Source organism: Tenrec ecaudatus, chromosome 13 (genome assembly GCF_050624435.1).
Source record: "Tenrec ecaudatus isolate mTenEca1 chromosome 13, mTenEca1.hap1, whole genome shotgun sequence".
NCBI lineage: Eukaryota > Metazoa > Chordata > Mammalia > Afrosoricida > Tenrecidae > Tenrec > Tenrec ecaudatus.
Window position 1 is genome coordinate 68,812,861 of NC_134542.1, and position 12,829 is coordinate 68,825,689.

A 12,829-nucleotide genomic window follows, 5' to 3' on the forward strand; every position below is an offset into this window, starting at 1 on the left:
TGCATAGGAATTTGTTCATAGTTTTTTTTTTTTAAATATAGTCTGGCCCTCCAACGGGTCTGAGGGACAGTGAACTGGTCCCCTGTTTAAAGAGTATGAGGACCCTACTCTAGAGGATTGAAAAGCCAGAGTGGTACTTTGAGAACTAAAATGCTCTCTGACCCAGACATGGTATTTTCAATGGTCTCATATTCATATGAAAGTTGGACATTAAATAAGGAAGATTGAAGAACTGATGCATTTGAATTGTGAAGACTGTATTTACTTCACGTAATGTTGGACATGTATTTTAACTATTCATTACAATATTATTCATAATAGCAAAAATTTGTACTGGGCTACTAAAATTAAAGGATTGGGTATATAACATATAGCAAACCTGTACCATCTTAAGAAAAACAATGCAGTGTAACCGAGAGGAATTACTGTAACCCAAATGAAGGCTGAGCATGATAGTGGGACAAGAGGAAAGTCAAAGGAAACAGAGTAAAGAGCTACGAGACAAAGGGCATTTATAGAAGTCTAAATAAAGGCATTTACATATGTAAATATATATGAGAATAAGGAAATAGATCTATGTGCACATATTTGTAGGTTTAGTATTAAGGTAGTAAATGGATATTGGGCCTCCACTCAAGCATTCCCTCAATGCAAGAATACTTTGTTCTATTAAACTGGCATTCCATGATGCTCACCTTCCTGACACAACCGCTGAAGACAAAGCAGGTGAATAAACGAATATGAAGAAAGCTGATAGAGCCTGGCTATCAAAAGATATAGCACCTAGGGTCTTAAAGACTTGAAGGTAAACAAGCAGCCATCTAGCTCAGAAGCAACAAAGCCCACATGGAAGAAGCACACCAGCTGTATGATCACAAGGTGTTGAAGCGATGAGGTATCAGGCATCAAAGAATAAAAGAATCATATCATTGTGAATGAAGGAGAATGTGGAGTGGGGACCCAAAGTCCATCTGTAGGCAACTGGACAGCTCCTTGCGGAAGGGTCACAGGGAGGAGACAAGCCAGTCAGGGTGCAGGGTAGCAATGATGAAACATACAACTTTCCTCCAGTTCTAAATGCTTCCTCCTACCCTCCCCACCATCATGATCTGAATTCTACCTTGCAAGTCTGGCTAGACCAGTCTGGCTAGACCACTGGTACACATGGGAACTGGAAACACAGGGAATCCAGGACAGATGATCCCTTCAGGACCAGTGGTTGAGAGTGGTAATACGTGGGGGGAGGGTGGGGTAGAGAGGGGGAACCGATTACAGGGATCTACATATAACCCCCTCCCTGGGGGATGGACAACAGAAAAATGGGTGAAGGGAGATGTTGGACAAAATAATAATATTTATAATTTATAAATTATCAAGGGTTCAGGAGGGTGGGGGCAGCGGGGAGGGAGGGGGTAAAGATGAGGAGCTGATGCCAAGGGCTTAAGTGGAGTGCAAATGTTTTGAGAATGATGAGCATAACAAATGCACACATGTGCTTTACACAATTGTTGTATGGATTGTGATAAGAGATGTACGAGCCCCTAATAAAACGATTAAAAAAAAGTTGTATGAGCCCCCAATAAAATGATTTTAAAAAGAAACACAATGAGAGAGTTCTATATTCATTGTGAACAGACATAGCTGTTCAAAAACTATGACTAATAGTAAGAAGAGAATGCTAATGAGAGAGCTTCAAGAAGTCCATGGAAGAGTGGAATTAAAAGATCATGGAATGTGTCCATGAACTGTTTGAAACCCTCACATACGGAAGCACAAGGAGGATGAACCCGAATATAGATATGCAAATAAAATAGGTTAAATACATTCATAGAACAGATGTTCAAAACTATCATTAGTGAAAAATACACTATAGATTAACAAGTATAACAAACCCATTCAAATACACATTATACATAAACTTTGTTAAAATATAGATGTTCACAATGATTACTGCAGAGCAGAAGAATACTAAAGGAAACTTCCACTGTGTATTACAATTCCCATTATTTATATTTCAGAGAGGAGCTACATTTGACCCAAGAAGACTATCATGGGAATTTCAGACACAAGGAAAAATTAAAATAATACAGTTTCTCAAGACCACAATTCTCCAACACCAAATTCATGATGGTTCAAAATTGTAATTCTTTCCATTGATCCATGAGGAAGCAATAGAAGATGCTGGAGAAAATTACCCTCTACTGATATAAATTGAATACAATCCTTCGCCGGACTGCATTTGTGCAGCCCCAGAAACATTCTCAACACCAAGGAGGTAATACTATTAGATATGTATCAAGCATAAAATAAAGTCACTAAGTCCAAATTGAAAAGACTCAAGAAAAACAGATCCAAACCCTAGCCTGTAAAATCAACAGGTTTTCTAACAATCAAGGATCACGGTTGGCAAGAGAATACATAAATTTACTTAATACATGTCAACAAAAATTAGCCTTGCCTGTGAGGTAGATTTGCTAGACAGGTAGATTGCGGGTTGGGGGGCGGGAAATGTGTGCTCCATAGGGGAAGTCAGGTAAGATTGTACAGTAGCCAGGTAAACTCACTCTCAGAAAGTGTTGAGAATCACTCAAAGAATGTTGATAAAGAATGCACAAAGCTAGAGAACTATTTAACATTTAAAAAAACCCTAATGAGAGCCTAAGATACTAGAACAGTAAAATGAAACTTAAAAATGTACATAAACCATTGTAATCTGAGTTTGTTTGCTTTAAATCAATCCTACAAATATAAACACAGGGGAAGGTGGTCAGTTGAGTGTGAAAAAAATAATCTGGGTCTTTCAACTGACTGCTGGGGCTCCAGCCAAGAGTGCAGCGCAGCTGCTGACCACTCACACAAAGCCTTGACCTTACTTAATGAAAGCACGCTGTCCTCTGCGAGGGATGCTCCATCACTGGGCCCAGAATCAGATCGCAGATTTTAAAAGAATGATAGAGTTAAAGATATGTAAACGTGATTAGATAAATTTTGTAAACTCAAGGTCAATATTTAAAGGAGTGTGATGTAAAAGTTAGAGAGGCCTCTCTGGAGGGCAAGGTGAAAGATGTGTGAGGGTAACAATACTTCACACAATACTGAAAAGAGCACCTTAAGAATTAGAGCCCTCAAAGGGGTACGCTGTCTCATAAACTAAGCTCCCACCACTGGATGTGTTTAAGGAGAGGTTCACCCATTATCCAGAAAATCAATTCCTATATATTAGATATTTCTAAAGCCCTTCCTACCAATTTATGATAGCTAACAAATTAGAATTAAATTGTTTTATCTCCAGGAGTAAAATCAAATTTTTTCTTGTACAATAATTTTTAATCATTTTATTGGAGGCTTGTACAGCTCTTTTCACAATCCATATACATATGTCAAGCACAAATTTGTACATATGTTGCCATCATCATTTTCAAAATGTTTTCCTTCTACTTGAGCCCTTGGTATCAGGTCATTTTCCCCCTCTCTTATGAACCCTTGATAATTTATAATTTTTTTCCCATGTCTTACACCAACTATTGTCTCCTTTCACTGACTTTTCTGTTGTCCATTCCCTGGGAGGGGGTTATAGATAGATCATTGTGATCGGGTCCCCCTTTCTCACCCCACCTTCTTCTTACTCTCCTGGTATCACTACTCTCATTATTGATCCTGAGGGGTTCATCTGTCCTGGATTCCCAGTGTGCATGGTCTGGTCTGGCCGGATTTGTACAGTAGAACTGGGGTCGTGATAGTGGGGGAGGGGGCGCACTAAAGAACTAGAGGAATATGGTATATGGCAGCAGTGCTATAATGCTGACTGGCTCGTCGCCTCTTCTTTTACAATCATTTATGATATATTTGTGATGTTCAATTTCGAAAACCTTGTTTGTTTGTTTGTTTCTTGGTTTAACATGTTTTCACAAATTACTTTTAATTGTTCATGTGGTATCTATCTCAAAGTGTACTCAAAACTTATCTATACAGTAACTAGTTTTTTTTTTCCTAGTGATTATTTCTCAATGAAGTAAAAGTATGTGGTGAGGGGGACTAGAAGTAAACAGCAAAGTTAATAAACAGTGGCTGTCTCCATGTCAATGCTTTCTTCTTTATTATTAGTCCTATTTTTGTATTTTCCCACAATGGACATTCATATTTTTATAGTCCTACAGCAGGCAAACATGTTTTAAATGGTCTTCTTTGTATTGATACCTATACTTCAAAAACACAGAGACAAATGAGCTGGTCCCTACTAATGGTTACACACAGATAAATGGACACTGCTTCTGGTCATCTTTCCTGAAAAATTTATCTTTATCTCCAAGATTCTATCTCCCTTGATAAACTCTCTAGTTAAGCCCACTTACATAAAATATCAGTTTTCTTTTGACATAGACTTTCAGATGGTCATGCATTAAATAAAAGTAAGAAATTTTCACTTTTAAAGTAATTCATACAGTTAAGATATGCCATTGTTTTAATTTAGTTTTGGTTCCATAAACACAAACACCTTCTTCTACTCTGATAGCATATGAGCTACACAAAAAAAGAATAGCTCTCAAGAATGTCATGTGTATAAATAGCACTACTAAGTACATAATGTTCTGTTACTCAGGGACAGCAGAGACAAATACTAACACAACTTGTATGACTATATTTTAATGAACTGAAATATGCATGCCTATTCCAATGAAACTTTTTGCAAATAGCTATCTTGTCCCTATTATTGTCTCAAATATGTTTCTTTTGTTTTTAAAATAAAGAGACTGTCTGAAGAAAAGCATTCTTTAGGAGTTACCAGGAATGGGAGGGGAAGGGACAGAAGGAAAATCACCGGTAGGTAAGTGGTCACTGAGCATAGGGGAAGGCAACAAACAAGAAAGAGAAATGGTGGCCAAAAAATGATAAAAAGCTGGGGAAGTTCCTGGAAGGTTTGAAAGTGAAGGCAAGGAGACAACTGCTGTCATACACATAATCCTGTGGTAGTGGTGATCTACAGGCTTAGACAGACATGCAGGCTAAAATGGAGTGGGACACATAAGCACATAGAGATTTGACAGAAGATATTCATATGTGTGTGTTTACCTTTGCTGCTATTATATCCATGAATGTGATACAGCACACAAAGGGCAAAGTTATGAAAACTTTTAAGACATAACAAACCCCCCGTAAAGGAATGAGTTGCTGAGCCTAAGGGAACAAGAACATAGTCAGAAAGGGGGGGGGGTGAGTAGTGACTGGGGGGGTTCTTAGAAGCTTGTGAGCAGCTACGTGAGGTATAACTAATGGTCTCTCCCATCCAGAGGAAAGAATTAAGTACACTGAAAGACACATAGAAACAACTAATTCATTCGAACATCAGTTTCTGTAAGCTGAAAGCCAGAAAAACTAGATGGTGCCTGGCTACCAAGTGCTGGAAAAAGATTGTTCTAAAAGGTTCTGGACAAAGTATGTGAAAAATGTGGAACGAAGTTCAAAATCATGAGAGCTCAGGTAAGCTGGCTGGATAGAAGCGGGTAGGGCCCCAAAACTATGGCTCTCAGTCATCACTTGGGTCTGGAAGTGAACTCGCTCTCACGACAAATCATGGACCATTTGCAATCAGAAGGGCAGCACGTACTCGAGGACCAAGTTCAGAAGGTCAGAAAAGAGGAGGAATTGAAACAGCAACACAGAGAGGAAGTGGGATGAGGGACAGTGGAGAGGGCTGTAATGCAAAACTTGAAACAAAATGTGCATGAATTGTTAACCAGGACACTGAGCCTCTGCTCAGGAAACTTTTACTTAATTCACAATAAAAAGTTTCCAAAAATAAAAAGAAGTGGTTAGACTAACTATATAGTCCTTCAATTATAACTTTAAAATCTTTCTTTTTCACTGTTATAACCTTCTGTGTATCACAGTAATGGAGAAGCCTCCTGTCTTTTTCTTCTCATCCTGTCTTCTTCTGAAAATAATATCATGGGCCTGCATGGTAAGGATGTAGAAACACTAACCATATCTAGGGTCTTCATTTAATTTTAAATGTACATGTTAGAGCAAACATAACATTAGTACCTAAGTTTTTTTTTATGTGACCAAGTTTAAAAAGCCTTAAATTTTTAAGTGACATAAAGCAGGTTTTGTTCAAAAGCATCTACACCTGGAGACTCTTCCTCTGTTTTCATTTCAACCCTCATCAGTCTTTATACTCAATCTTTTATAAAACTACTGTTTGTACTTTTAATCATTTTAAGAATTTCATGTAAAATACATTTTAAGTACAATAAAAATTTAAATCATTATCATTAGTTTTGAAGTAGATGGGTAGAAATTTTTATATTTTCTCTTAAATAAATTGCTCCAGAACTCAACTTGCTTCTTCTAAACCAAGCCCAACCCCACTGGCATCAAGTCAGTTCTGACTCAGACAGACCCTAAATGAGGTTTCCAAGGCTGTGGCTCTTTACAGGCACAGACAGACCCATCTTTCTCCCAGAGCCAGTTGCTGGCTAACCCAGAGCACCACCGGGCACCTGTGGCTCCGCTATACACTACTTAGAGCAGCCGTTCTCAAGCCTTTGGGGGTTGAATGACCCTTACACAGGACTCACCCGATTCGTTACAGTAGCAAAATTACAATTATGACATATCAATGAAAATAATTTTATGGTTGGGGTCCCCACAACATGATCAACTGTATTATTAAAGGGTCCCGCCATTAGGAAGATTGAGACCCATGGGTTTAGAGAATCCAAAGTGCACCAACAGGGCTCCTTTTAAGCCTTTTTCCATAGAGTTTGCTGGACCTAATTAAATAATGCTTCCTATTAAGGAACTAAAGCAGAATAAAAGAATAAGATCACAGGAAGAGCTATAGCAATTTTATAGTTTCATTTAGTAATTAAATTTGAAAGTATATTTTGTTCCTTAAGTGTCCCTTAGGCTAGTAAAATTTGCTTTACACAGTCAAAATCAACTTTCTTTGGAATACCTTAAAAATAGTATACAATCATAAATTGGATAGAGTTCCTGGGTGGGACAGTTAACAAACTTGACTGTTAACCTAAAGGTTAGAAGTTCATGGTCATTTTGAGGCACCTCAGAAGAGAGGTCCAGTGATCTAACCCACTGCCATAGAGTGGACCCTACAGGAGAGCAGAATTGCTCTTTTGGGTTTTCAAGAGCATAAACTTTTATGAAAGCATGAATCCTCATCTTTCTCCTGCAGAGTGGTTGGTGGGTTCGAACTGCTGACCTAAGGTTAGCAGCCTAACCTGTACCCCGCTATGCCACCACAGCTTCTCTCCAGTGACCCACTTCTACATTATCAATGCAACATACTAAACTACCTCCTTAATCTGATGAAATCTTCTATAAATGACTTACTCAAAATTAGACTCCACCAGAAGAACTGATATTACACTTTTCAGAGCCCAGAGAGGGGGTAAAATAATATAAAGTTTAAATTTTAAGCCACCAAATCAATTATGAAACTTCTATAACAGAAAAAATCTTTCAAAAGAAAGATATTTGACTTAGTCGATATTAGGCTATCAATCCAAATTTCATTTTCAGAAGAAAAAAAGATGCATCTGTTTAAATGCAGCACAATTTTATTTTAAATTTGTCAACCATTAAAAATATAAATAAAATATAAAACTTAAATTTTATAAATATAAAAATGATAAACAACAAAGAAGAAGAAATGATAAACAAATATAAGTAACAGAATTTTTTTGAAAAGGTATATAACAGTAAAGTACAGGGATGTTAATAAGGGGCTGGGTTTTAAAGAGTTGTCATTAAATATTTACTATTGTTTTTATTATTAATAAACCATACAAACTGACATTTCAAGTTGGTAATATCTTCTCAGCTCATTGATTTAAATAAAAGTAATCCTTGTCATATTAAAACCCTTAGATCTTTTCTATAAACCCTTCCCCAAATTTGGTACTCTGTAACCCACCCTCTTATCTTATCTCAATCTTCCATCTTGCGCAGTATTCCATCCCAAGACCCTTTTGCAAAGAATATGGCCCCAGATCCCTCATTTTGGACAAGGACTAAGATCATGTAAATGCATCAGTATCCCAAGAGTCACTGGAAGGAACCTTATTACCTGACCCACTGCCCGACTTGAGGCTACTTCTCAAATTGAAGGGTCTGTAAACATCAGGAAAATCACGACAAACCCACCAGACCTCCATTTATAGGCTGAGGTGGGGTGGAGGGCGAGGAGAATGAGAACCCCAGAAGTAAGTGGGAATAAAGAGACCCAAGTACCCCAATTCAAAGAGCATGTGGTATTTTGGTCTTGAGACCCCCAAACTGGTCCCTGCCTGTGGTAGTTACCTAATCTGTTGTCAATTTGAGACTGAAGCGTAAAAGAGTGAAGTTTAGCCTGTCAACTCAGGTGGCAGCTTGATGACCTCATTTGGAGGCACTAAGGAGATAAATAGCTGGCTAGAGGTGGGGTACATGCTCACTCCCTGCCAGACATTACTGACGATAAGACTGATGGAGCTACACTGATACATCCAGAGACAGAGCTGATACAGCTACATGGACCCTGCCAGCACTGAGATGCTTCCACCGCCACTGGATCCACAGACTTTCCAACCACTGGCCTCTGATCTTCCTGCATTCGCATTATTGCATGGCTGGGTGAGTCTAAAGAGGAATTTATGGACTAGTATTGGACATATGGGTTAAAATAGGGCTTATGGACCTGATCTAGACTGGGCTACGACGTTTTCTCAATATTCAATTGCTCTTGTGTATAAAGCTCTTTCTTATACACGAGTGCCTATGAATTTGTTTCTTTAACCTACCCAGATTAACTCACTGCCTGAACAGACCATAAAAGCCCTATCTGTTTATTGTGCATGCAGTCTCTATTTCATTTCAACTGGCTTCTAAAACAGGACAAGGACTAACAGGTTTGGGTAATAACATGGAATTGGATAAACAGTTATATAAAACCATTTCATTGTACCTATGACAATGAAAATTGGGTAAAATTTGGGGGTGTCCTCCTGGTTGATTTCCCTAGGAGAAAAACCAACAAAATTAGCATTTTGAAATGGTGACAAGTGAAGTAAGAATCTAGTTTTGGTATTTGTTCTATAATTGTGTGATCTTGATGCAGCTATTCCATCTGGACTTGTCTCAAAATGAGGAGCTTAAACTAGATAATATGCACAAGTCTATATATTTATAAAATCTTTAAAATTCTATTTTTAAAAATTTAAATCTCACCTCATCTGAAGAATCTATTTGTTCCAAAGTTCCTGTTGCACCCACAAAACCTTGTAGAAGGGGGAAAAAAAAGTTGCTATTCAGGGTATCTAAATATTTTTTTAATTTAAAATTATTTTGAAACAAAATTAAAATACAAATAAAAAAAGCCAGGTTCTACTTTATTAAGTCACCTCATCTAAAAGCTATCTTGGAAGAGTTCACATCTTCAACAAAATTGGATTGAATAGATCTATACTTCAATAGAATATGAATAGTGGAAATTCAAATTTTTAAAGTTACAAATGATAAGGGGGCTTCAAAAAGTCTGTAGAGAAACAGAATTAAAAGTTAATGAAGGAGAGTTGATATCAAGGAGTTCAAGAAGAAAGCAAATGTTTTGAAACTGTGGTAGCAATTGTTCAATACTGCTTGATGTTACCGAACTAAGGAATGTTATGATATCTGTAAGAACTCCCAATCAAATGATTTTTAATAAATAAAATTAAATGAAATAAAAGATAAGGCGAGCCAGTGAGGGTGCGATGTAGCAATAATGAAAAATACAACTTTCCCCTAGTTCCTAAATGCTTCCTCCCCCAAACTATCATGATCCGAATTCTCCCTTGTAAGTCTGGCTAGACCAGAGGATGTACGCTGGTACAGATAGGAACTGGAAACACAGGGAATCCAGGACAGATGATCCCTTCAGGACCAGTGGGGAGAGTGGCGATACTGGGAGGGTAGAGGAAGGGTGGGTTGGAAAGAGGGAACCAATTACAAGGATCTACATGCGACCTCCTCCCTGGGGGACGGACAACAGAAAAGTGGGTAAAGGGAGACGTCGGATAGGGCAAGATATGACAAAATAATAATTTATAAATTATCAAGAGTTCATGGCGGGGGTAGGGAGGGAGGGGGAAAAAATGAGGACCTGATGCCAGGGGCTTAAGTGGAGAGCAAATGTTTTGAGAATGATGAGGGCAATGAATGTACAAATGTGCTTTACACAATTGATGTATGTATGGATTGTGATAAAGAGTTGTATGAGCCCCTAATAAAACGATTAAAGAAATAAAAGATAATGGAATTTTTTCAGAAACATTTTGAAGTCCCCTCATATTTCAGAAGGATCTTTCTTTTTAGTTTTAAACCACTGTTACTACAAAAGTGAATAAGCAAACTTTTAAGCTACTACTACATAGTAATTAATGTATTTTTCATACATAAGAAATGAATCGTAATAAAGTTAACCAAAGTCAAATTCAGAAAATGCACTTTCTTCTTTGGCTGATTTATTCTTTCTTGTCTTTAAGCTAGCATTTTATTATTCTCCTTAAAGAATGACACTTGGTTCAAAAGAAATTATACTTCAATAAATAACGAACGATAGGCTTTTTGTTTCATTCTGTTTTAATACAATTTATTACTGTTCAAATTAATGGTTTGGACGAACCTTGAATTGGCAGTGAGCTAGTGCCAGCAGATGGCTCCTGCACACCATACAGAAGTTTATCCTCAGGATATGTAAGTCCAGAGCTCTTCAAAGCTATGAGATACTTTTCATGACTTTTCTTTGCACAAGCATTTTCCCCAAGACCTAACATTCAAAACAAATTTAAAATCAGGAAAAGAAAGATATTCCACTCAAAATATAAATATAGGCAAACATATTAGTTAATATATAGATATGTAAATATAAATATAATTTTTATATGCATGCAATATCATAGAATTCTTACCTCCCAGGCCAAAGGCCTGGATTTGATTTCCGGCAAATACCTCAGGCACAGCCACCACCTGCCTGTGAATGGAGCCTTTCATGTTGCTATGATGCTGAGCAAGTATCAACAGAGCTTCCAGAGCAGTGGTTCTCAACCTTCCTCATGCGCGACCCTTTAATACAGTTCATGCTGTGGTGACCCCCACCCAACCATAAAATTATTTTTGTTGCTACTTTTTAACTGTCATTTTGCTACTGTTATGAATCAGGCAACCCCTGTGAAAAGGTTGTTTCACACACACACACACACACACACACACACACCACAAGGGGTCACAACCCACAGGTTGAGAAATGCTGTTGCAGAATAAGCCAAACAAGAAAATTGGCTTGGCAATCTACTTCCAAAAATTAGCCAATGAAAACCCTGGTCTGATCCTTAAGCAACCTTTTGCATCACATAAGAGGTGTCCTGAGCCACAGGCCAACTCCATGGTAGCTAAAACTCACTGCCAAGGAGTCCAATCCTACTCATAGCAGCCCTGTGTCAGACGGGTTATCAGTTGGACTGCTATGCACAAGGTCAGTTCAAAACCACTAGCATGGCTCCCCAGGAGAAAGAGGAGGCTTTCTACTTCCATAAAGATCAGTAATCTGCAGGGGCCGTTCTAAGCAGCTCTACCCTATCCGACAGGGTTGCTATGAGTCACAATCAACTTCATGGCAGTGAGTTTGTTGAAGAGGACAAGGAAAAACTGCCCATATGGTATGGCTTCTGCAACTTTAACTGCCTTTGAGAATAGAAATCATCTTCCTCCCAGGGAAGGGCCCTGGTAGCATAGTAGTAAGTTATGTGTTTGGCTGCTAACCTCGATCAAGGTCAGCAGTTCAAAACCACCAGTTTCCTACCCTTGTAGACGTGTAGTCTCAGAAACCCATAGGGGTAATACTACCCTGCCCTACAGTGTGCTTGCTATCAGTCTGAACCAGCTCGATGGCAGTGAGTTTGGTTTCCCATTTTCTTCCATAGAGCGGCTGGTGGTTTCCAACGGCTTTCTGTGTGGTTAGCAGCCCAAGCCATAACTCACTGTCCCGACCTGGGCTCCTAGGATCATGTATTTCTTAGATTTCAGAATTAAAACACACAAGTCTAGAGCTCCCTGTGCTTTCTCATGGCACCCCCATGGCTTGTTTGGGATGTTTTCCATGTTGGACACCATTGGACTAACAAAAACTGTGTGAAAAATGGAACTTAACGATAATGGAATTTTTCATATATGCTTTGAAGCCACCTTGTACATATCTAAAATAGCTGCTAACAGAGTGATAACTCTAAGAAGGATTATGTAAAGTAAGTTCACATAGCATTTTTGTGCTTATATATGGCATTAACAGTCTCCAGAAAGAAAATATATTTTAACAAATACAGGCACTGACTTACAATGTATTCTGAGTTACAATAAACTAAACTTAAAATTCTCATTTTAGTACATATTATTAATAAATATGCACTAATTAAATATTGCAGCACACAATTTGTTATCCTCAGATATTCACACAGATGTTCAATGTTAAGATTCACCATTTACAACACTAAAATATAGTGCTGAAAACTACAATAAAAAATGTTTAAGTACCCAATGTATTTCAGAACAAACTTATCATGGAGTCATTGAACAGCACCCTGTGATGTCAAGGACTCTCCGTAGTGAGGTCGGTGTCTACAATATGCCAGGGGCTAGCCCTGGGAGGCAGGAAAACCACCAGGCTTTCTACTTCTGGAAGTCGTTAGTCTTGGAAACCCACAAGGACACTTCTGTTTTGACCTATAGGGTGACTATGAGTCAAAATTGACTCGAAGTCAGTGAATCAGCCCTGGTAGTGTAGTTTGTTATGCAG

General features: G+C 38.2%; 1 protein-coding gene across 1 annotated transcript in view; it reads right to left on the bottom strand.

The window, feature by feature from the left end:
• The window catches only part of UBR3 (ubiquitin protein ligase E3 component n-recognin 3), a 176,607-nt gene that overhangs the window by 128,399 nt on the left and 35,379 nt on the right, over positions 1 to 12,829 (bottom strand). The window contains exons 4-5 of the mRNA XM_075529394.1: positions 10,664 to 10,807; positions 9,229 to 9,278 (exon numbers count right to left, since the gene is read on the bottom strand). Of these exons, the coding sequence (XP_075385509.1) occupies positions 9,229 to 9,278; positions 10,664 to 10,807 (194 nt within the window). The remainder of the gene's footprint in view (positions 1 to 9,228; positions 9,279 to 10,663; positions 10,808 to 12,829) is intronic.